This window comes from Scyliorhinus torazame, chromosome 28 (assembly GCF_047496885.1).
Source record: "Scyliorhinus torazame isolate Kashiwa2021f chromosome 28, sScyTor2.1, whole genome shotgun sequence".
NCBI lineage: Eukaryota > Metazoa > Chordata > Chondrichthyes > Carcharhiniformes > Scyliorhinidae > Scyliorhinus > Scyliorhinus torazame.
Genome location: NC_092734.1, coordinates 30618771 through 30643755, shown reverse-complemented (window position 1 = coordinate 30643755; position 24985 = coordinate 30618771). Strand labels below are relative to the sequence as shown.

The 24985-nt window shown below is 49.5% G+C and overlaps 1 protein-coding gene across 2 annotated transcripts in view; it reads left to right on the top strand.

Annotated features, from left to right (window-relative positions):
- Window positions 1-24985, top strand: part of LOC140403644 (transmembrane protein 150A) — a 124375-nt gene that overhangs the window by 4725 nt on the left and 94665 nt on the right. For both annotated transcript variants that reach the window (XM_072491792.1, XM_072491793.1), the window contains exon 3: window positions 22652-22699. In XM_072491792.1, the coding sequence (XP_072347893.1) occupies window positions 22652-22699 (48 nt within the window). The remainder of the gene's footprint in view (window positions 1-22651; window positions 22700-24985) is intronic.

Here is a 24985-nt window from a genome sequence, read left to right as displayed (position 1 = left end):
AGGCAAATGGAATTTTGTCCTTCATTGCTAGAGGGATGGAGTTTAAGACTAGGGAGGTTCTGCTGCAATTGTATAAGGTGTTAGTGAGGCCACACCTGGAGTATTGTGTTCAGTTTTGGTCTCCTTACTTGAGAAAGGACCTACTGGCACTGGAGGGTGTGCAGAGGAGATTCACTAGGTTAATCCCAGAGCTGAAGGGGTTGGATTACGAGGAGAGGTTGAGTAGACTGGGACTGTACTCGTTGGAATTTAGAAGGATGAGGGGGGATCTTATAGAAACATATAAGATTATGAAGGGAATAGATAGGATAGATGCGGGCAGGTTGTTTCCACTGGCGGATGAAAGCAGAACTAGGGGGCATAGCCTCAAAATAAGGGGAAGTAGATTTAGAACTGAGTTTAGGAGGAACTTCTTCACCCAAAGGGTTGTGAATCTATGGAATTCCTTGCCCAGTGAAGCAGTAGAGGCTCCTTCATTAAATGTTTTTAAGATAAAGATAGATAGTTTTTTGAAGAATAAAGGGATTAAGGGTTATGGTGTTCGGGCCGGTAAGTGGAGCTGAGTCCACAAAAGATCAGCCCTGATCTCATTGAATGGTGGAGCAGGCTCGACGGTCCAGATGGCCTACTCCTGCTCCTAGTTCTTATGTTCTGGCCGCCGCCGCGCCCCCCTCCCCCCTTCTCCATGATCAGTTGGTGCGTGTCTATGTCGAGGGATTTCTGCAGTGGTCTTCTTTACAAATTCCGTGTCGTCCCAGTTAGTGTACACCTTTACTAGGACTACCAGCGCCCCAGGACACCGCTGACCATGATGTACCGTCCCCCTGGGTCTGTGACCGTCCATTTTTTAATCAACATTTTATTGAGGTATTTTTTGTATAGTAACAACAACAAAATAAACAATATACATGAAACCATAAACATAGTGCAAAAGCATTTACCTTTCGTACAGGTCCCACCCTTATTGACCCCCTATGTCCAATAGCCAGGTCTCTGACTTCGGGGGCTTTGAGTCCCTCCATGCTAATAGGATCCGTCTGCGGGCTACCAGGGAAGCAAAGGCCAGAACGTCTGCCTCTTTCTCCTCCTGGATTCCCGGGTCTTCTGACACCCCGAAAATCGCCACCTCTGGACTCAGCGCCCACCTTGTTTTTAACACCGTGGACATGACATCTGCAAACCCCTGCCAAAATCCCCTAAGCTTCGGACATGTCCAAAACATGTGGACGTGGTTCGCTGGTCCTCCCGCACATTTTGCGCACCTGTCTTCCACCCCAAAGAATCTGCTCATCCGGGCCACTGTCATGTGAGCCCGGTGAACAACCTTAAATTGTATCAGGCTGAGCCTGGCACATGTTGCAGACGCGTTGACTCTACTCAACGCGTCAGCTCATAGACCATCCTCTATCTCACCTCCCAGTTCCTCCTCCCACTTGCACTTCAGCTCCTCGGTCTGCGTCTCCTCCGACCCCATAAGCTCCTTAAAAATGTCCGAGACGCTCCCTTCGCCTACCCACCCTCTGGAAACTACCCTGTCTTGTATCCCCCTCTGCAGTAGGAGCAGGAAGGTTGACACCTGTTTACGAAGGAAGTCCCGCACCTGCAGATACCTGAATTTGTTTCCCCTCGCCAACCCAAACTTCTCCTCCAGCGCCCTCATACTCGGAAAGCTCCCCTCTATGAACATATCCCCCATCCTCTCAATCCCCGCTCTCCGCCATAACCGGAACCCCCCGTCCATACTCCCCGGGGCAAACCGGTGATTATCACAGATTGGGGCCCAAACCGATGCTCCCACATGCCTCCTCCATTGGCCCAAAACTCTCAGGGCTGACACCACCACTGGACTGGTGGAGTACCCTGCCAGCGGGAATGGCAGAGGCGCAGTTACCAACGCCCCCAGACTGGTGCCCTTGCATGAAGCCGCTTTCATACGCACCCATGCCGACCCCTTCCCCACCACCCACTTCCTGATCATGGCTATATTAGCCACCCAGTAATAGTTGCTAAAGTTTGGCAGCGCCAGCCTGCCCTCTCACCGACTCCGCTCAAGCATTACCTTCCTTACTCGCCCAGACGAAGCCTGTGATCACTCTGTTGACCCGCTTAAAAAAGGACTGCGGAATAAAGATGGAGAGACGCTAAAATACAAATAGGAATCTCGGGAGGACCGTCCTCTTCACCGTTTGCCCTCTCCCAGCCAGAGACAACGGAAGCGCGTCCCATCTCCAAAAATCATCCTTCATTTGGTCCACGAGCCCTGTCTCGTCCCCCGGTGCAGTCTAAAATAGTCCGATGTTGTCCTATTCATCCATACACTTGCCACAGGAGCCTGATACCGCAACCTGACCCAGTCAATAAAACCCCGCCCAAATCCGAACTGTCCCAGTATCTCCCGCAGATAATCCCATTCTACCCGATCAAAAGCCTTTTCTGCATCCATTGCGATCTTTACCTCCACCTCCCTACCTTCCGGGGGCATCATGATCACATTTAACAGCCTTCTTACATTGGCCACCAACTGCCTGCCCTTAACAAACCCCATCTGGTCCTCCCCAATAACGTCCGGAACACAATCCTCGATCCGGGAGGACAAGATTTTGGCCAGCAACTTGGCATCTACATTCAACAGGGAGATTGGCCTGCAGGACCCACACAGCTCCGAGTTCTTGTCCTGCTTAAGAATCAGCGAAATCGTTGCCTGTGACATCATCGGGGGCAGCACCCCTCTTTCCCTTGCCTCATTGAACATCCTCAACAAGTCCGTGACTGTCTTTGTCACCATGAACACCTTCCTCTTGCTCATCAAAATAGCTATCCCCCCCCCCCCCCCGGCCCTCGTCCCGTAGTAGGAATGGTAGGTCTGACCCCCCCCCCCCCATCCCTTCCTTACCCGCAGTTGGTCCTTCTCCCTCAGGTGTGTCTCTTGGAGGGAGACTATGTCGGCTTTCATACTTTTCAGGTGGGCGAAGACTCTGGATCTTTTCACTGGGCCTTTAAGTCCCTTGACATTACAGGTGACTATTCTGATGGGGGGGGGGGGGGAGTCCTGTCTCCCCCCCCCCCCCCCCCCCTCCCCGGAATGGTTCCCCTCCCGGCTTCTGCGCTGTTACCTCAGGTACCACGGCAGCGGGACCAGCGAGCAATGCAAATCGGCGCAGCCATCAGCGGGGCTGGAAGATCCCGTTGGTGGCAGACGGAGAGTTGCCTCTGCCACTGGGAAGCACGTCATGGTGAGGAGGGTGGAAAATCCCAATGTCTTCCATTCCAGCCTTGATCTCTGCTTTCTCCCCGCTGACTCCATCTTGCCGTGGTCCCCACCCCCCCCGTACAACCGAAACAGTCTGAATTGAATGAGGTTATTTGTAACTTTGATCCTGAGATTTGTTTCTGACCACACACCCAGGCCTTCACGAAGACCGCCGATACCCACCTCCGTAATATTGCCTGGCATGCCTCGGCCTTTCGACTCCTGAAGCCCTCATTATTATTCTTGACTATTCCGCTAGTTCCCCAACTTCCCATCCCCTAACCCGCAACGGGTCCTCACCCCTGTATTCGCTGGCCTTCACTGGCTCCTGGTCCTTGGCAAGACTTTGATTTTGCCGCCCTGCTTTTCCAACCCTTCCCAGGCCTCACCCCCCCCCTCTCCCTCCCCCCACCCCTCAAGCCCCACCCTGCTCCGGTCTCAGAACTCTTTGCGATGTCGGTCATATTCCAAATCTGCATCTTGTACCTTTCTGGTTTTTACTGCCTCGTCGTTGTATCTCCGGTGGCTTAAACCTTAAATTCTGCAATTCCTCCTTAAAACTATGCGTGCTTCTACCTCGCTCCTATAACACACTCCTTAAAAATCTACCTCTTTGGTGAAGATTTTGGACATTTTGTCTTAATGTGGCTCGGTTTACGCTCTAGTGAAATCATTTTACGGTGTTAAGGTTCTACGTGAATGCAAGTTATTGTTGTTGTCGATAGGAGGGGGGGGGGTGTTTGAGCAGTCATCCACCCTTGGTATAGTGCACGCGGCAGCAGCGAGCCAAGCAAGTGACTGGACAGACAGTGAGAGTAGCTGGCAATACAGACTAGGTGACAGGTCCGATTGCATCAAAATTTGGTGACGCTACGCACAATCGACAATCCGATTCTGGTCGCCACATGATAGGAAGGATGTGATTGCACTGGAGGAGATTCATCAGGTTGTTGCCTGGGATGGAACATTTAAGTTATGACGAGAGGGTCGAAAGGCTTGGGTTGTTTTCCCTGGAGCAGAGAAGACTGAGGGGCGACCTGATCGAAGTGGACAAGATTATGAGGGGCGTGGAGAGGGTGGATATGGATCAGTTGTTCCCCTTAGTTGAATGGGTAATCATGAGGGGGACACAAGTTCAAGGTGATGGGCAGGAGGTTTAGGGGGGATTTGAGGAGAACCTTTTTTACCCAGAGAGCAGGGACAGTCTGGAACGCACTGCCTGGGAGGGTGGGAGAGGCGGGTCTGGAACGCACTGCCTGGGAGGGTGGGAGAGGCGGGTCTGGAACGCACTGTCTGGGAGGGTGGGAGAGGCGGGTTGCCTCACATCCTTTATAAAGTATCTGGATGAGCATTTGGCACATCATAATGTTCAAGGCTATGGACCAAGTGCTGGCAAATGGGATAAGGTAGTCAGGTCAGGTGTTTTTCATGTGTCGGTGCAGACTCGATGGGCTGAATGGTCTCTTCTGCACCGTATTTTCTGTGATTCTACCAATTCTTTGCACGCCGGGTTAAAATGGCGGTGAGTAGCATTCACCAAAATGCGCTGATTGAGAGAAGCTGACACTCTGTTAACAGGGAAACCGACGGTAGTATGGTGCTGACACCAATGGACGAGTAGTCAAGAAAGCCCAGCCAGTGCTCTGGGAGTGTGGGTTCAGATCCCAACATTGCAGCCGGCGGAATTGAAATTCCATCAATTGATAAATTCCGTGAATTAATCATTTAAAAGGTCTGTAATAGGGTTAGGTCGGGTGCTCTTTCAGAGGTTTGGTGCAGACTCGATGGGCTGAATGGCCTCCTTTAGCACTGTAGGGATTCTGCTCTATGTTGTTATTGGCAATCGGTGTTTTCACTATCTCCTGGGAAATATTGTTTCACTCAGAGGGTGCTGGGAGTCGGGAATACTCGGCCTGGGGGGGTAACTGAGGCAGGAAAACCTCACCATCTTTAAAAAGGGTGGGGCGGGGGAGGGGTGGTTAGAGGAGGGAGGTCATGTGATCCATCCTCCAGGAATAGGAGCAACCCAGCCTGCCAACCCTCACTGAGATTCCCTGAATGGGGGCGATCTCACAACAACATTTGAAATTGCGAAATATAAATCAATATGTCTGACCTGGTAGCCATTACAGAGACGTGGTGCCAGGGTGACCAAGGCTGGGATCTGAATATTGAAAGGGTATTTGACATTTCGAAAAGATGGGAAGCTGGGAAAAGGATGGTGGGGTTAGAACCATAGAACGATAGAAACGTTACACCGCAGAAAGAGACCATTCGGCCCATCTTGTCCATGTCAGCCCAAGGACACCCAGGAGCCCTTTCTAATCCCACCCGGTCCACGGCCCTGTAGCTTCCAGCACTTAAGGTGGCGATCCAGGCACTTTTTAAAAGAGTTTAGGGTCTCTGCCTCCACCACCAACTCGGGCAGCGAATTCCAGACTCCCACCACCCTCTGTGTAAAAACGTTCTTCCTCACGTCCCCTCTTCACCTTCTGCCGTTTATCTTGAATCTATGTCCCCTGGTACTAGAATTCTCCACCAAGAAAGACTATTTTATCCTGTCCACTCTATCTCGTCCCTCTATAATTTTGTCACCTCAGTTAAGTCACCCTCAGTCTTTGTCCCAAGGAAAATAACCCCAACTTCTCCAACCTCTCCTCGTAGCTACACTTTTCCAGCCCTGGCAACATTCTTGTAAACCTCCTCTGCCCTCTCTCCAGAGCAGTAACGTCCTTCCTGTAACATGGTGACCAGAACTGCACACAATACTCCAGTTGTGGCCTCACCAGTGTTTTGTACAATTCCAACATTAATCATCACTTTTATATTCTATACTCTGCCAATGAAGGAGTGCATTCCATCTGCTTTCTTAACAACCTTGTCTACTTGAACTGCTGCCTTTAGGAACCTGTGTACCTGTACGCCAAGATCTCTCACTTCATCTACCCCTCTTAGTATATTCCCATTTATTGTGTACCCCCTACAACTGTTCGACCTCCCTAAATGCATGACCTCACACTTCTCTGTGTTAAATTCCATCTGCCACTTTATCGCCCACTCCACCAACCCATCTATATGGTTTGGAGATTATTGCTGCCCTCCACACTGTCCACTAATCGGTTGCACTGTTAATTGAAGGTGTTGTCAGTAGAGATGTGAGAGGTGATCTTGGCTTTAATGAGCACGATGTAGAATCAGTTTGGATAGAGATATAAGAAACAGGAAAGGCAAGAGGAGTAGTTTGTAACTCCACCCACCTCCCCCAAACATTATAGGACAGGATATACACCAAGAAACAAATGGGGTGTGCAAAAAAGGCACAGCAATAATCATGGGTGACTTTAATCTGTTCTTTCACGTTCACCTGAGATGTCAGACAGAATTTTGGCTTGCTGTCTAATCCAAAAGACAGCACCTGCTGTACTGCAGCATTCCTGGAGTAGCTTTTTATTTATTTCGTTCCTCTTTCATGCCATCTGGGCATCTCTGGCACGGCCAGCATTTATTGCCCTTGCTAGGACCATCTCAGAGGGGCAGTAAGAGTCATCCACGTCGCTGTGGGTCTGGAGTCATGTGCAGGTCAGATCGGGGTAAGGACGGACAATTTCTTTCTCTAAAGGGTCATTAATGTACCAGGTGGTTTTTTTTTTAACAATAATCGACAATGGGCATCATTAGATTTTTAAATTCCAGATTTTTATTGAATTCAGTAAACCCACTGTGGTGGGTTTCGAACCGGGGACCCCACAGCATTACCCTGGGTCTCTGGGTTACTAGTCCAGTGACAATGACACTATGCCACCGCCTCCCCAGAGAAACATGCGATACTACAAGTGCCGCTCATTGAAGAATGCATCTCTCTAGCCAGGCTGAGAGCTACTAAGATATATAATACTGGCACCTGGGAAGTAATTCGCTCGCTTTTGTGGTTGGCTTTCTGCAAAGGTTTATTTAGGCTGATGGCTTATGGTTGGTAGTGTTCAGGAGACCTATCATTTGCGTTAATTTGGGTTGAACCATCAGTGGCACCAAATTGTCTTTACTCGGCGCCAACTTTTGAGGTGTGTCCAAAGTAACACATGGAAAATGTTTTTTTCTTAATAGAATTAGCGTCAATCTCCAAATCCCATAATCAACATTCGCAATTATAATCGCTTCTCTTGGCTTTTATATCTTTACTTGACATTGCGGCAATAACCCATAAGTGGTTGCTATGGAGTATCGCTGGGGCTACGTTGAGTTGACAGTTTCACGTTGAAACTGGTTGGTACAGCCAGGCTCAATTGAAATATAAATTTGCCGTCCAGTTTGAGATGCTAAAGTGTCAGCAGTATTAAGGCTAAGATTATCTTTGATGTTCGATTATAAGAACCTAAGAAAGAGGAGCCAGGAGTAGGCCATTCAGCCCTTCGATTCAATACAATGATGAATAGTCTTCCACTTCAATTCCACCTTTCAGCATTATCTCCATATCCCTTATTTTCCTTTCATTTCCTTCATTTCTTTTAAACCCTCACCATTTCCTTTAATCACTCACCTAATGAAGGAGCTATGCTCACTGATGAAGGAGCGACGCTCCGAAAGCTAGTGATTTGAAACAAACCTGTTGGACTTTAACCCGTTGTTGTAAGACTTATTACTGTGCCCACCCCAGTCCAACGGCGGCATCGTCACATCCTTTAATCCCAAAATAGGGCTCATGAAAATGAAATGAAATGAATGAAAATGAAATGAAATGAAAATGAAATGAAAGGTATCATCAAAGGTATCCTGTGGATAACAGCTACCCCGATCAGATTGTTGCTGATTGTGTATCACACAAACTAATGAATGGGCCTAAGGCCTAAGGACCCGAAAAGTCACCTTCACCGCACTGGCATCAGTGTGACGGTGAGCTGTATAGCTAGGATGGTAGGGAGGACCTTAAACTGAATAATTGGGGGCCAAGGGATCATGCGAGAGAGGGCGTCATAAATCAAAGGATAACACAGGGTATATAGCAATTTAGGCAAAGATTACCCAAGTGTGGCAGGAAGGGACAGAGGGTACAAACGTTTTATTTTAAATTTAAAGTACCCAATTCATTTTTTCTAATTAAGGGGCAATTTAGCGTGGCCAATCCACCTACGCTGCACATCTTTGGGTTGTGGGGGCAAAACCCACGCAACCATGGGGAGAATGTGCAAACTCCACACGGATAGTGACCCAGAGCTGGGATCGAACCTGGAACTCCTGCACCGTGAGGCAGCAGTGCTAACCACTGCGCCACCGTGCTGCCCAGAGGGTACAAACTTAAGAGTGCACCAGCGGAGAAGGCCAGAGATTGCAAACATGGTAAAAAGCTGGTGTTAAAGGCTCTGGATCTGAAAGCATGCAACATTCGTAACAAAACGAATGTTAGCTCAGATAGAAATAAATATATCTGACCTGATAGCCGTTACAGAGCCATGGCTGCAAGGTGGCCAAGGCTGGGCCCTGAATATTGGAGAGTATTTGACATTTCAAAAACATAGAAAGCTGGGAAAGGGTGGTGGGGTAGCTCTGTTAATTAAGGATGTCATTCGTACAGTAATGACCTTGGCTCAAATGAACAAAATGTAGAATAATTTGGGTAGTCATAGGAAAGGTGAGAGGTCACTTGTGGGAGAAGTTTCTAGACCCCCAAACAGTAGTTACATTGTCGGAGAGCGAAATAAATAAGTGGGCCGCATAAGTAAGGTCCCGCAATAATCATGGATGACTGTAATCTACATGTAGATTTGATGAATCAGACTGGAAAAGATAACAAAGTGAGTAGTGTAGGGCAGAGGATTGGTCAGATTTGAAGAACCAGTAGAGAATTCGACCAAAAGAATATCTCAGTGTCATTTTGGACGAGTTTGGTGAGGTTTCTCTCCGGCTTTTTGGGTGAGATCCACACTGCTATTTACCCACACGTAGTCATTTCCTGAGGCCTTGGGGACCTTCTCCCCGACCTAGCCCACACCTGGGGCACGATCTAATCAAAATAAAATAGAGTCCGTTCTGGGTGGAATTAGCCGGCACGACAAGCTAACGGCTAACAGTTAACCATCTTGTTTTGGTGCCCTGTTGGTAACGCCGCCGCCACCCCCCCCCCCCCACCCCCAGGCCGCCATTTCCTTAGCTGAGGGACTCCAGTGAGTGGAGGCCCTCAGCGCAGGTTCAGATCGGGACGCCATTTTTAAATAGTGCCCCGATCTCTCAAACTCCCGACGTAACCAATGGACCTGCCTCCCAAAAATGCAACAAGTCACCTGTTGGGGGGGGTCAGACCAGCCCCTCGGGTGTAACGCTCCTCATTCCCTTTTCATGGGCATGGCTCCCTTCAGGCCCCGACCTTTGGCAGTGCCACCCAGGAACCCCAGCACGTCCATCATAGCACCCTGGCAGTCCCCCTGCAGGCCTGGCAGTGCCACTTGGGCAACCTGGCAGTGACAGGGCGGCAGTGCCAAGGTGCCGGGCTGGCGGTGCCAAGGTGCTTGGGTGCCAGAGGGAGAGCCAGGATGCCACCCTGTCCTGTCCCCGACCACCCGGGGATTTCCAATGAGCTGGGAAATCCCTCAGGTGCCGTTACGCCTGATCCACATTCGTGTGGACCTGTATTAAACAGCACCTGGTCCAGGCCTCGCTGGGGAGGCCGTTAGTTCCCAGGCACCAGGAGAATCTGACACAAACATATTTAAATGAGCCAAACAGCTTATTTAAATATGCTGATTTGGATCTCGCCCAGCCTGGGCGAATTCCAGATCGCGATGTCTCGCGAGCTTCGGATGAATCTCGCGAATCTCATGAGAGGCCTCTCGCGAGGTTCAATGGCCTCATTGCGTCGCCAAGCCAGGTGCGACAAGGCTGGTAAATCATGCCCAAAGAAAGAGAAAGTAGAGTATGAGAAAGCTAGCTAGTAATATAAAAACAGATAGTAAGAGTTTCTACAATTATCTAACTAGCAAAAGAGTAATTGAAGCTGGTGTTGGTCCTTTAGAGAGTGAGTCTGGGGAAATGAGGAAAGTGGAGTTGGGCAGGCATTTTGTGTCTGTCTTCACTGTAAAAGCTTCCCAAAGATACCTTAAAATCAAAAGGTGAATGGGAGGGAGGAACTTAAAACATCCCCATCACCAGGGAAAAGGTGCTGAGAAAACTGTTCGACCTAAAGGTTGACAAGTTCCCAGGATCAGCTGACCACCTTGGAGTCTTCAAACAAGTGATTGCAGAGATAGGAGAGGCATTGTTTATAATCTTGCAAAACTCCTTTGATTCTGGAAGGGATCCAGTGCATTGGAAAATGACTAATGGAACACCTTTATTCCTAGAAAGGAGGGGGGGGGGCGATTCTCCAAAATGGAGACGAAATGTTCGCGCTGTCGTGAACGCCGTCGCGTTTCACGACGGTGCGAAACGGGCACGGGGACGACCGATTCTGTTCCCCACAGGGGGCCAGCATGGCGCTGGAGCGGTTCACGCCACTCCAGCCTCCCTTCCCGGCGCCAAATGGGCACCGCGCCAACCTGCGCATGCGCGGGGGACCTCTTCAGTGCGCCGGTCCCGACGCAACATGGTGTGGGGATTCAGGGGCCGGCCGCGCAACAAAGTAGGCCCGGGGGGGGGGGGGGGGGGGAGAGGCCGGCCTGCTGATCGGTGGGCCCCGATCGCGGGCCAGACCCCATCGGAGGCCCCCCTCGGTGAAGGAGCACATTTCCCCGCCCCACAGGCTGCACCCCCGACCCTTCGCGCAGAGTTCCCGACGGCAGCGACCAGGGGTGAATGGCGCCGACGGGACTCTGTCGTATCCGCGTGGCCGCTCGGCCCATCCGGGCCGGAGAATTGACGGCCCCACCAATTCCAGCGGCCCGCGGCCAGCGATGCGCCGGTGCAAATGGCGCCGATTCTCCGCACCTCGGAGAATCGCGCGCCGGCGCCGGGGCGTCATGGCGCGGTTTAAGCGATTCTCCGGCCTGCTGCGGGGCTAGGGGAATCGCCCCCGAGGAGTCAGAAAGCAGTAAGCTTCAGGCCAATTAGTCAAGCGTCTGACAGAGGGAAATTCCATTGCAGAAATACTTAGAACATCATAATGTGATCAGGCAGGGTCAACATGGCTTTGTGAAAGGGACATCATATCAACTCATTTATTAGTGTGTTTTGAAGAAGTGACAAGCAAGGTGGATAAAGGGGAACCTGAAGATGTGGTGTACTTGGATTACTTTGATAATGAATGAAATGAAATGAAAATCGCTTCTTGTACAAGTTGGCTTCAAATGAAGTTACTGTGAAAAGCCCCTAGTCACCACATTCCGGCGCCTGTTTGGGGAGGCTGGCACGGGAATTGAACCCGCGCTGCTGGCCTGCCATGGTCTGCTTTAAAAGCCAGCTATTTAGTCCTGTGCTAAACCAGCCCCTAATACTAACTTATTGTCACAAGTAGGCTTCAATGAAGTTACTGTGAAAAGCCCCTAGTCACCACATTCCGGCGCCTGTTCAGGGATGCTGGTATGGGAATTGAACCCACGCTGCTAGCATTGTTCTGCATTGCAAGTCAGCTATTTAGCCCACTGTGCTAAACCAGCCCTAGTCCAGAGGAAACCCATGCAGACACGGGGAGAACGTGCAGACTCCGCACAGACAGTGACCCAAGCTGGAAATCAAACCTGGGGCCCTGGCGCTGTGAGGAGCCGCATGAAAGATCACAAGACAAGAGAGCACGGTGTAGGGAGTAACATATTAGCATGGATTGAGGATTGGTTAGTTAACAGGCAGCAGAGAGTAGGGATAAATGGGTCTTTTTCAGGTTGTCAATCTGTAACTAGTGGAGCGCCACAGGGATCAATGTTTAGGCCTCGATTATTTGCTATCTATATCAATGATTTGGATGAAGGGACCAAATGTATGGTAGCTAAATTTACCAATGACAGCAAGATAGGTAGGAAAGTGTATTGTCAAGAAGAGTTTGAGAGTTTGCAAAGGGGTAACGACAGGGTAAGTGAGTGGGCAGACAACTTGGCCAAAGAGATATAATGTGGGTAAATGTGAACTTGTCCACGTTGGCAGGAAGTCGAGGACCCGGGTTTGATCCTGACCCCAGGTCACTGTTCGTGTGGAGTTTGCACATTCTCCCCGTGTCTGCATGGGTCTCAGCCCCACAACCCAAAAAGACATGGAGGGTAGGTGGATTGGCCGCGCTAAGTTGCCCCTTAATTGGAAAAAAAAAGAATTGTGCACACACTTTAAATTTAAAAAAAACGAGAAAAGCTCCATACCTGGGATCGACCTAGTGAATCTTCTCTGGACGGCCTCCAATGCTAGTCTGTCTTTCCTTAGATAAGGACCAAAACTGTTCACATGTTCATGTGGGGGAGTCCAGAACTAGGGGGTCATAGTTTGAGGATAAGGGGCAAACCTTTTAGGACTGAGGTGAGGAGAAAGTAGTTGAGACCAAAACGTTGTCATTTCAAGAAGGAATTAGATACAGCTCTTGGGGCTAAAGGGATCAGGGGATATTGAAGGAAGGCGGGATCTGAGTATTAAACTTGATGATCAGCCATGATCATAATGAATGGCGGAGCAGACTCCAACGGCCGAATGGCCTCCTCCTGCTTCTATTTTCTGTTTCTATAGCTAACATTTTTGCCCAGAGGTGACCGTGATAATTTGGAAGTTTCAACAAGGCAATTTTAACACAGGCAATAAGCCCTTCCAAATAACGCCAGTGATCTGTGAAATGTGTAAATTGAGGGAGGTGTAGCATTGCAGTGCCCACTGCATGGCGCTAGCTGGGTAGCAGCATGGCACGTGAAATTTAACACTGAGAAATGTGAAGTTATTTATTTTGTGAGGATCGATGGGGTGAACTAAATGGCATGGATGGCACGGTTGACGCAGTGGTTAGCATTGGTGCCTAGGGCGCTGTGGATCTGGGTTCGAACCCGGCACTGGGTCACTGTCCGTGTGAAGTTTGCACATTCTCCCCGTGTCTGCCTCCGCAACCCAAAGATGTGTAGGGTAGATGGATTGGCCACACTAAATTGCCCCTTAGTTGATAAAAAAATAATAATTGGGTACTCGAAATTGAACAAAAAAACTAAATGGCACAATTTTAAAATGTGTTGGCAGCAGATGCTGCAACAAAAAATTATTTTTCAGTGAGGACTTCAAAGAAGAATTAGACACTTATTTAGAGATGGGAGGTAAACACTGCAATGAAGTTACTGTGAAAAGCCCCTAGTCGCCACATTCCGGGGCATGTTCGGGTACACGGAGGGAGAATTCAGAATGTCCAATTCACCTAACAAGCACGTCTTTTGGGACTTGTGGGAGGAAACCGGAGCACCCGGAGGAAACCCACGCAGACACGGGGAGAACGTGCAGATTCCGCACAGACAGTGACCCAGCGAGGAATCGAACCTGGGGCCCTGGCGCTGTGAGGCAACAATGCTAATCACTGTGCTACCGTACCGCCCTGTGGAGATGGGAATGGGGGTAGGAGAGGAAGCCCCTCCTTGGTTGATACTCCGTGTGTGTTGATGCTCTATTCCTTTTGATGTATCTAAACTGATGAGGGACGTGAATTGATTTCCTAGCTCGGCAGGACAGACGGAACCTTATTTGGTTGCTGTTCTATTGCATGTCTTTCGACGGGGTTCATTGTTTGTCATCAAAGGAAACTGCATTCCAACTGCTTAGTTCTTGCAACATCCAGTTCTTGCACCCAGTTAGCCCCTCCCCCTCCCACAGCAGCAAGAGGGCGAATGCAAGTTTAGAGTCACCAAATGTCTTCCCATCTTGGTGAAGATCACTTACCGCCATTAGCGGAATCGGAGAATCATACCGCACACGGGGGGAGCCATTCGTCCCAGCGCCCCTGCGCCGTGTCTCTGTGAAAGAGCTACCCGATTTCCACCGTCTCCCTGCTCTTTGTCCAAAACCCTGCAAAGTTTCCTCCTTTTCAAGAATAGATTCGATCCCCATTTACGAAATGTGCCCTCGGACCTTCTATCGCGACGTTGCAACTTTCGTGTGCATTGTTGCGCAAAACTTTGTCCAGTCTCCAGGGAGCAGACGGTCACTGTCTCGGAGGGAACCCTCCTCCAGTCTAGCCACAAGTGGATGTCCACCCCTGTGACATCTCATTAAATTGTTGACCTGTGTTGGAAGCTGGAATCTCCCAATGTGTCGAAACTCACATTGCAAAATCCTCTGTGTCTTGCAATCCTGATGGAATCTGTTTTGTGAAATTTTAAGAACATTCCTGAAATTTGACTAAGAACGAATGATAAGAAGGCCGAAGTGAGGAACCTTGCAATGAGATGTATGTCCCTCAATAGAAATGGCTGGAAGCAAAGAATTTCTCTGGATTACAAAGCGTAGCAAGGTACGTAGTTACATAGATACATGGAACATACAGTGCAGAAGGAGGCCATTCGGCCCATTGAGCCTGCACCGACCCACTCAAACCCTCACTTCCACCCTATCTCCGTAAGCCAATATCCCATCCTAACCTTTTTGGACACAAAGGGCAACTTAGCATGGCCATTCCCCCCCCCCCCTCCCCCCCCTCCCCTCCAAGTCTCCAGCTCGTCCCGTCCACTGCCTCTTGTAAAACTCATCCTCCCAACCTCGGTTCCTTCCCCCAACTTTCCACCTCGGCTAGACCACTCGGACCCTGTTCTGCCAGGCTTCGATGGCCGCAGCCCCTCCCCCCACCTCACTCCCGTTCCAGCGTGGAGGCCCCAGCCCGGGTCCCTTTCCCCCTTGCCCGACCCTAGGATAGCCCAGAGATCCCTTTTTAGCCCACACACTCCGCATATCCACCTACACCCAAAGAGCGCTCATTTTGAGTGAAAGTCCCATCCCTTCCCTTGTCCAAATATATATAACATTGGCTCCTTTAGCCCCTACACCCGCACGCAGTGAAACAAAAAAGAAGAAAATACAGTCATGAGGTTACATCGGCACATGGCCATTTCTCAATTTGTCAGTTCTGCCACAGTCCTTCTGCCTTCGCAAACTCCTCTGCTGCTTCCGCCATTCCAAAATAAAAGTCCCTGAGCTTGTAAGTCACCCTCAGCTTCGCTGGATATACCATGCCGCACTGCACCTTGCTAATGTACAGTGCCCTCTTCACCCGTTGAAGGCAGCCCACCTCCTCGCCAGCTCCACCGTAATTAGTGCATTAGTACATTAGTGCATTAATGCATTAGTAGCATTAGTAATTGGGGACTCTATAGTCAGGGGCACAGATAGGAGATTTTGTGGGAGCGTGAGAGACTCACGTTTGGTATGTTGCCTCCCAGGTGCAAGGGTACGTGATGTCTCGGATCGTGTTTTCCGGGTCCTTAGGGGGGAGGGGGAGCAGCCCCAAGTCGTGGTCCACATTGGCACTAACGACATAGGTAGGAAAGGGGACAAGGATGTCAGGCAGGCTTTCAGGGAGCTAGGATGGAAGCTCAGAACTAGAACAAACAGAGTTGTTATCTCTGGGTTGTTGCCCGTGCCACGTGATAGTGAGATGAGGAATAGGGAGAGAGAGCATTTAAACACGTGGCTACAGGGATGGTGCAGGCGGGAGGGATTCAGATTTCTGGATAACTGGGGCTCTTCCTGGGGAAGGTGGGACCTCTACAGACAGGATGGTCTACATCTGAACCTGAGGGGCACAAATATCCTGGGGGGGAGATTTGTTAGTGCTCTTTGGGGGGGTTTAAACTAATGCAGCAGGGGCATGGGAACCTGGATTGTAGTTTTAGGGTAAGGGAGAATGAGAGTATAGAGGTCAGGAGCACAGATTTGACGTCGCAGGAGGGGGCCAGTGTTCAGGTAGGTGGTTTGAAGTGTGTCTACTTCAATGCCAGGAATATACGAAACAAGGTAGGGGAACTGGCAGCATGGGTTGATACCTGGGACTTCGATGTTGTGGCCATTTCGGAGACATGGATAGAGCAGAGACAGGAATGGATGTTGCAGGTTCCGGGGTTTAGGTGTTTTAGTAAGCTCAGAGAAGGAGGCAAAAGAGGGGGAGGTGTGGCGCTGCTAGTCAAGAGCAGTATTACGGTGGCGGAGAGGATGCTAGATGGGGACTCTTCTTCCGAGGTAGTATGGGCTGAAGTTAGAAACAGGAAAGGAGAGGTCACCCTGTTGGGAGTTTTTTATAGGCCTCCTAATAGTTCTAGGGATGTAGAGGAAAGGATGGCGAAGATGATTCTGGATAAGAGCGAAAGTAACAGGGTAGTTATTATGGGAGACTTTAACTTTCCAAATATTGACTGGAAAAGATATAGTTCGAGTACAATAGATGGGTCGTTTTTTGTACAGTGTGTGCAGGAGGGTTTCCTGAAACAATATGTTGACAGGCCAACAAGAGGCGAGGCCACGTTGGATTTGGTTTTGGGTAATGAACCAGGCCAGGTGTTGGATTTGGAGGTAGGAGAGCATTTTGGGGACAGTGACCACAATTCGGAGACGTTAAACGTTAATGATGGAAAGGGATAAGTATACACCGCAGGGCAAGAGTTATAGCTGGGGGAAGGGCAATTATGATGCCATTAGACGTGACTTGGGGGGGATAAGGTGGAGAAGTAGGCTGCAAGTGTTGGGCACATTGGATAAGTGGGGCTTGTTCAAGGATCAGCTACTGCGTGTTCTTGATAAGTATGTACCGGTCAGACAGGGAGGAAGGCGTCGAGCGAGGGAACCGTGGTTTACCAAGGAAGTGGAATCTCTTGTTAAGAGGAAGAAGGAGGCCTATGTGAAGATGAGGTGTGAAGTTTCGGTTGGGGCGAAGGATAGTTACAAGGTAGCGAGGAAGGATCTAAAGAGAGAGCTAAGACGAGCAAGGAGGGGACATGAGAAGTATTTGGCAGGAAGGATCAAGGAAAACCCAAAAGCTTTCTATAGGTATGTCAGGAATAAGCGAATGACTAGGGAAAGAGTAGGACCAGTCAAGGACAGGGATGGGAAATTGTGTGTGGAGTCTGAAGAGATAGGCGAGATACTAAATGAATATTTTTCGTCAGTATTCACTCAGGAAAAAGATAATGTTGTGGAGGAGAATGCTGAGCTCCAGGCTAATAGAATAGATGGCATTGAGGTACGTAGGGAAGAGGTGTTGGCAATTCTGGACAGGCTGAAAATAGATAAGTCCCCGGGACCTGATGGGATTTATCCTAGGATTCTCTGGGAGGCCAGGGAAGAGATTACTGGACCTTTGGCTTTGATTTTTATGTCATCATTGGCTACAGGAATAGTGCCAGAGGACTGGAGGACAGCAAATGTGGTCCCTTTGTTCAAAAAGGGGAGCAGAGACAACCCCGGCAACTATAGACCGGTGAGCCTCACGTCTGTAGTGGGTAAAGTCTTGGAGGGGATTATAAGAGACAAGATTTATAATCATCTAGATAGGAATAATATGATCAGGGATAGTCAGCATGGCTTTGTGAAGGGTAGGTCATGCCTCACAAACCTTATTGAGTTCTTTGAGAAGGTGACTGAACAGGTAGACGAGGGTAGAGCAGTTGATGTGGTGTATATGGATTTCAGCAAAGCGTTTGATAAGGTTCCCCACGGTAGGCTATTGCAGAAAATACGGAGGCTGGGGATTGAGGGTGATTTAGAGATGTGGATCAGAAATTGGCTAGCTGAAAGAAGACAGAGGGTGGTGGTTGATGGGAAATGTTCAGAATGGAGTACAGTCACAAGTGGAGTACCACAAGGATCTGTTCTGGGGCCGTTGCTGTTTGTCATTTTTATCAATGACCTAGAGGAAGGCGCAGAAGGGTGGGTGAGTAAATTTGCAGACGATACTAAAGTCGGTGGTGTTGTTGATAGTGTGAAAGGATGTAGCAAGTTACAGAGGGATATAGATAAGCTGCAGAGCTGGGCTGAGAGGTGGCAAATGGAGTTTAATGTAGAGAAGTGTGAGGTGATTCACTTTGGAAGGAATAACAGGAATGCGGAATATTTGGCTAATGGTAAAGTTCTTGAAAGTGTAGATGAGCAGAGGGATCTAGGTGTCCATGTACATAGATCCCTGAAAGTTGCCACCCAGGTTGATAGGGTTGTGAAGAAGGCCTATGGAGTGTTGGCCTTTATTGGTAGAGGGATTGAGTTCCGGAGTCGGGAGGTCATGTTGCAGCTGTACAGAACTCTGGTACGGCCGCATTTGGAGTATTGCGTACAGTTCTGGTCACCGCATTATAGGAAGGACGTGGAGGCTTTGGAGCGGGTGCAGAGGAGATTTACCAGGATGTTGCCTGGTATGGAGGGAAAATCTTATGAGGAAAGGCTGATGGACTTGAGGTTGTTTTTGTTGGAGAGAAGAAGGTTAAGAGGAGACTTAATAGAGGCATACAAAATGATCAGGGGGTTGGATAGGGTGGACAGTGAGAGCCTTCTCCCGCGGATGGATATGGCTGGCACGAGGGGACATAACTTTAAACTGAGGGGTAATAGATATAGGACAGAGGTCAGAGGTAGGTTCTTTACGCAAAGAGTAGTGAGGCCGTGGAATGCCCTACCTGCTACAGTAGTGAACTCGCCAACATTGAGGGCATTTAAAAGTTTATTGGATAAACATATGGATGATAATGGCATAGTGTAGGTTAGATGGCTTTTGTTTCGGTGCAACATCGTGGGCCGAAGGGCCTGTACTGCGCTGTATTGTTCTATGTTCTATGTAAAGTCCTGGTATACACATATACCAGCTCCAGCCCACTACACCACCCGCTTCTGCTTGGCCCAGCTCAGGACCTTCTCCTTCACACTGTACCTACGGAAGCACAGAGTCACTACGCTTGGCGACTCACTCGCCTTTGGTACAGGCCTCCACGACCGATGAGCCCGATCCAGTTCATATTGGGAGGGATCCTCCCCCTCCCCCAATAGTGTTGCCAGCATCGCGGCAAAATACTCAGTCGGCTTCGGTCCTTCAACTCCTTCGGGCAGCCCCACAATCCTCAAATTCTGTCGCCTGGATCTATTTTCCAGGTCTTCCATTTTTCCTCGCAGATCCTTGTTAATGTCCATCACCTTCCGCATCTCCTTCCCCATTGAGGCAAGTTGATCACCGTGCTGCAATAACGTCTCCTCCACTTCCTTCAGCGCCTCCCCTTGCTCTCACACCTCCGCCACTGCACTCGCCAACTCCGTCCTCATGGGGGAAACCGCCTCCTCCACCAGCACACTCAAAACCTCCCTCATCTCCTTCCTCACCGTCTCCATGCATTTTGCAAACTGCCTCTCGAATTCCGCAGCCAGCACCTTAGTTATTTCTTCAGCCGTAAGCAATGCGGCCTCCTCTGGTGCGCCAGCCTCCATTTTCTTTACTGACCCCGTGGTGACCTTTCCACTCCCCGACGGACTTTCAGCCGCTTTTCTCACGGCCGTTGTTTTGCTGGTCTTCGACATTCCCCTCCTCTGTGCTGTCTCCCGACTTTTACTGCCTTCGCTAGCCCTAGGACCGGGCGTTAACCCCCGAAATGCCGTTCCCGAACGGGAGCCCTCCAACACGCATCTGCCTCCCGCCCGCCGTCACCGGAAGTCTTACACACTTCACTGTACGCCTTCTTAACAACCTTCTCAACCTGGGTGGCAACTTTCAGGGATTTATGTACATGGACACCGAGATCTCTCTGCTCATCCACACTGCTAAGAATCTTACCATTAGCCCAGTACTCTGTCATCCTGTTATTCCTTCCAAAATGAATCACCACCCACTTTTCTGCATTAAATTCCATTTGCCACCCCTCAGCCCAACGCAGCAGCTTATCTATGTCCCTCTGTAACTTGTAACATCCTGTGTAGACTGTGTAGACTGCAGCGATAAGATGGTGTTTAAGCCGACAGCTGAGTCATCATCACTGGGTGCCAACTCTAAAATAAACAGTAATTACTATCGTCAGACTTAAAGGGAACTGAAAGCATAAACTTGGAAAGTTATCATAAGTTTCGCAAGTCGGTGTCGCTTTCAATCGTCTTAGTGGAGCCAGTCAGAATTAAAACATGCTTGCGTTTTCATCCAGGAAATGGACTTATTTTCTTTGGCTCCGTGCCTTCCTTTCTAAAGATCATCTTCATTTGAAAATCAGCTCACAGCAAAACAGTCTCTTTTACATTACTTCCCCCCCCCCCCCCCCCCCCCCCCCGACCCACCCCCACTTTCTCTCTTTGGAGAATGGTGTGGAGCATTGGAAGGATTTTGCAGGCGGTTGAATAACCCGCTTTGAGTTAGGCAATAGCGCCCTTCACAAGCGACCATCTTGGAATCGGATTTGAACTCAGGGCCCACATGCGTCCCAGGTCAGAGTGCAACAAACTGGGCCACTCCGGCCCCCTCAAAGCAGATCGGACTGGGGAGAGGAGTGGGATTCCATTATAACTAAAGGTCTCTTGACTATTCAGTTGACACGACCTGGGCAGAATCTTATGCTCCCCCCTCTGGTGGGTTTGGGGTGGGCGGTGGCGGGGAGTAGGGGGGAGTGTAGAATTCCTCAGGTGGGCTTCCCAGTGGGTTCCCACTCACCCCGACCTCTTCGCAAGTGAGGCCGCGGATGGGCCATGTGCCCTTTCCCCCAATGGAGGCCCCTAAGTAGCCAATTATTGACCACATTTTCTGCCCAGCCTCAATTTTCAGGCCAGCGGATGGAATTCCAGGCCGAAAATAAATTGGATTCAGGCTGCAGATGGGAAGGTTGGTGGAGGTGCTTTCATCTCCCCCACCTCCCCCGCTTAACTTCCAACAACCACAGGATCTCCCTCCCTCAATCCTCTGGCCTCTCCACCGACACCCCAATCCCCCTCTGTTTAACCCCGCCCACATCCCAACCCTCCCCACCCTGAGGCCCCAAAAACAGATTCAGGGCGGGATTCTCCAGCCTCTCAGCTGGATCAGAGAATCCCGCTGCTTGTCAATGGGATCGACACCGCTCCACACCGCTGGGTAACCCACGAGCGGGGTTGCCCTGCCGGTGGGACCAGAGAATCCCGCCGCCAGCGAATGACCGGAGAATTCCGGCCTCAGTCTCCGGGGGTGCTTGCAGTCCCGCTTCTGGCCACTGCAGCTCCTGGCGCTGCAGGGACTAGAGAGATTGGCTGGCAGCCCTTCGAGGCGGGGCATCCTCTCAGGTGAGGGCTGGAATTCCTACCTGCAGCCAATTAACGCTCGTCAGAGTGTGAAATGGCTGCGGTACAGGCCGTATCGGGGTGGGTGGGGGAGTGTGGGATGTGGCGTCGGAAACCCCACCATCCAAACGATCCTGGCCCTGTAGAAGTAGATCTAACTTGCATTGACTTAGTGCCTTTCACCGCCTTCAGACTGCCCAAAGTGCTCAACATTCAAGTATTTCTGGAGTGTGGAGCCAGTCAGCATCCAAGTCCCACAGGGGTAAACGACAAACCTCTCAGTTTTAGTCTTGTTAGTCGAGGGTGACTGCTGAGCGGGACGCCGAGAGAAGCTCCCCCCCCCCCCCCACCCGCTCTTCTTCTTTACATGCTCTTCCAAGGGCTGGTAGGATTTGGGCTAAAGTCCAATGGCACCTCTCGAAATGCAGAACTCCTTCAGCACTGTGCTAAACTGTCAACACAGATTATACACCATCTTTTTCCAGTTAAGATCTGAACCTACAGCATACTGACATTGAGCCAAGCTGATATGATGGTATCAGTAGGATATGAGGTTGTTTCCAGAACAGAACATTTTGTACAGGGATGATTCTGAAAAATGAAGTTGTACAATACGGACACTGATTGAGATCCACTGTTTAACTGAATTACCATGAACTGTCAGTTTGCAAATGGGTTATCATTACCTCTTTGATTAGGGCTTCACTGGTCCACCAAACTCTGTGTCACTCATTTATCATTGAATGCAAAACAGTAAAAGTATCGCCTCTAGCGAGGGATTCCAGGGTAGGGGCACTTCAAAAAAATAAAGTGAGACCATTCAATGGGATGTGGAAATCAGGAAACATCCCCCTTGCCCCCCCCCCCCCCCCCCAAAAGCTATTGAGGCTGGGCAGTCAAATATAAATCTCCAAATTGAGATCAATAGACTTTCGTTAGGCAAGGCTACAAAAGGGTTTTGGAAGCAAGGTGGGCAGATGGAGTTAAAACATTGGATCAACCATGATCTAATTGAATGGCGGGTTACGTTTGAGGGGCTGAATGGCCTTCTCCTGTTTCTACGTGTAAGGGCTAAGTGGAGTATTCAATTTTCAGTCAATCATTGAGAGTTCCTGAATTGCCAGTGATGCTGTGGTGACCAGGATAGGGATTGAGCAATCAATTGGCTGACCTCTGACTTGACCTCTGACTTGACCTCTGACTTGACCTCTGACTTGACCTCTGACTTGACCTCTGACTTGACCTCTGATTTGACCTCTGATTTGTTTTGAACAGGTATGCGGTGGCAGTGCGGAATCACCACGTGTGCCCTGTGGATAACTGGTACGGTACCCTGGCATTTACTTTTTTGCCGTCGAGTGACTGGCTAACGTTTGGGTTTTCCAATTGTACATCTGTCCTACAAATGCGATCTGCGACACCCATTTACTCGGCAGTTTCCATCAATTGTTATTAACGTAATATCGACAGGGCCTGACTCCCCTCATCTACTGTCAGTCAGTCCACTTCACTACGTTTGAAGATGGCAGAACGACCTGACCGTGGAGGGGTCGATCCACAAATTTGGCTCGGGAATTTCCAGTAGGGTTGGGATTGTCCAGTCTCGCTGGAGCAGGCCCTGCTGTAGGGGGTGTGGTAGGCCAGCTCAATGTCCATCGACTTTCAGTGGCACCGGAAGATCCCGGTGGCAACGAGGTCGGAAGATCCCAGCCTAAGTGTTCACTCGAGATGAGGGTCTTCAGATACATGGGGAGGCTGGAGGGATGGGGAAGATTCTCCACAGAGGGGTGAGTTAGTGGAGGCATTGGAAATTAGCAGGGGTTTTGATAAAATAGGGAGTAAATGTTTCCTCTGGCTGGTGGGTTGGGAAGTGGATTCTGATTGGTAGACGTGTTGTCATGGAGATTGCAGACAGAAAGAACATATACACACATTGTGCCAGTTTCAGCTCAATAAAATAAGTGGCAGTGATTCACTGGTTCACTGCTCAGGGCAATGTCTTGACCCAGTAGAGTAGAGCTGCCTGATTTAAAGTTCAAACAATGCCTGGCAGTTAACTGTCAGTCACCATCAACTGGTGCATTCTCCGTGGCAACACCTGTACCAATCAGTCAACGTGCCAATCAATCGGCACTCTTCTCATACTATATCAAGATATTGTTTTCTACCTGAGGAAGGAGCAGCGCTCCGAAAGCTAGTGACATCGAAACAAACCTGTTGGACTTTAACCTGGTGTTGTAAGACTTCGTATTGTTTTCTACTGACATTGGTATTTTATTGAGAATGTCCTGATGAGTGCAAGATGAAATGCTTCGACAAATAATGTCTATTTTTTCAGCATTATTCCATATGTTATTGTTTCTGGATGATGCCAATGGTGCAGGTTCAACCCCATACCAGCTCTAGTATTTCACGCAGGCCCCGTCTCCTTGCCTTGCCCCTGAGTTTGCGGAGTGGTACCGCTCAAGCCATGAATTGCCAGAATTGTCTCTCCCTAATGGAGGAAGATGCCTATGATCCTTTGGAACAATGGGCTAAGATGTTTTTAGGTGCATTTTCGGAGTGGGTTGTCATGTTGGGGGCTTCAACCCAGGGCTGTCTAGAGTGTTGCCGGGGGCAATACGCAGGCCCCTAATTTCCGAATATTGCAACTTCACCAGAAATTTGATCAAAATCCTATTTCTGGACAGAAGTGGGAATTTTGTTACATTTCTTGAGCAGAAAATCCGGATATTCAGGATCAATATTGGGACCTTCCATTGTGAGTAATGCTTCTAATTCCCCAATTCTGTTTCCAATCTTGCTTGCATTCAGTTACACCCTGACTACAATATTTGGGTTTTCCCCCCATTTCTCCTTCTTCTAGAAACGAGCAGGAGAAGGGCATTCAGCCCATCGAGCCTGTTCCGCCATTCAATGTGATCATGGCTTATTCTCTATTTCAACGCCATAATCGTGTGCTCTTCCCAATCCTCTTGATGTCTTTGGTGTCTAGAAATCTATTTTTTTCTTTCTTAAACACATTCAGGTTTAGCACAGGGCTAAATCGCTGGCTTTGAAAGCAGACCAAGGCAGGCCAGCAGCACGGTTCAATTCCCGTACCAGCCTCCCCGAACAGGCGCCGGAATGTGGCGACTACGGGCTTTTCACAGTAACTTCATTGAAGCCTACTTGTGACAATAAGCGATTTTCATTTCATTTCAGTGATTTGGCCCCCACAAGTTTCTGCGGTGGAGAATTCCACAGGCTCACCATCCTCTGCGTGAAGAGATTTCTCCTTATCTCAGTCCTAAATGGCCTACCCCGTATCTTGAGACTGTGACCCCTTGTTCTCGACCCTCCCCCAGCCAAAAGAAACAACATCCAGTCTGACCAACCTTGTCAGAATTTTATACGTTTCAATTAGATCCCCCCCTCATTCTTCTAAATGCCAGTGAATACAGGCCCAGTCGACCCAATCTCACCTCGTACAACAATCCTGCTATTCCTGGATCAGTCTGGTGAACCTTCGCTGCACTCCCTCTATGGCAAGTATATCCTTTCTTAAATAAAGACTGCTCACAATACTCCAGGTGTGGTCTCACTAAGGCCCTGTATAGCTGCAGTAAG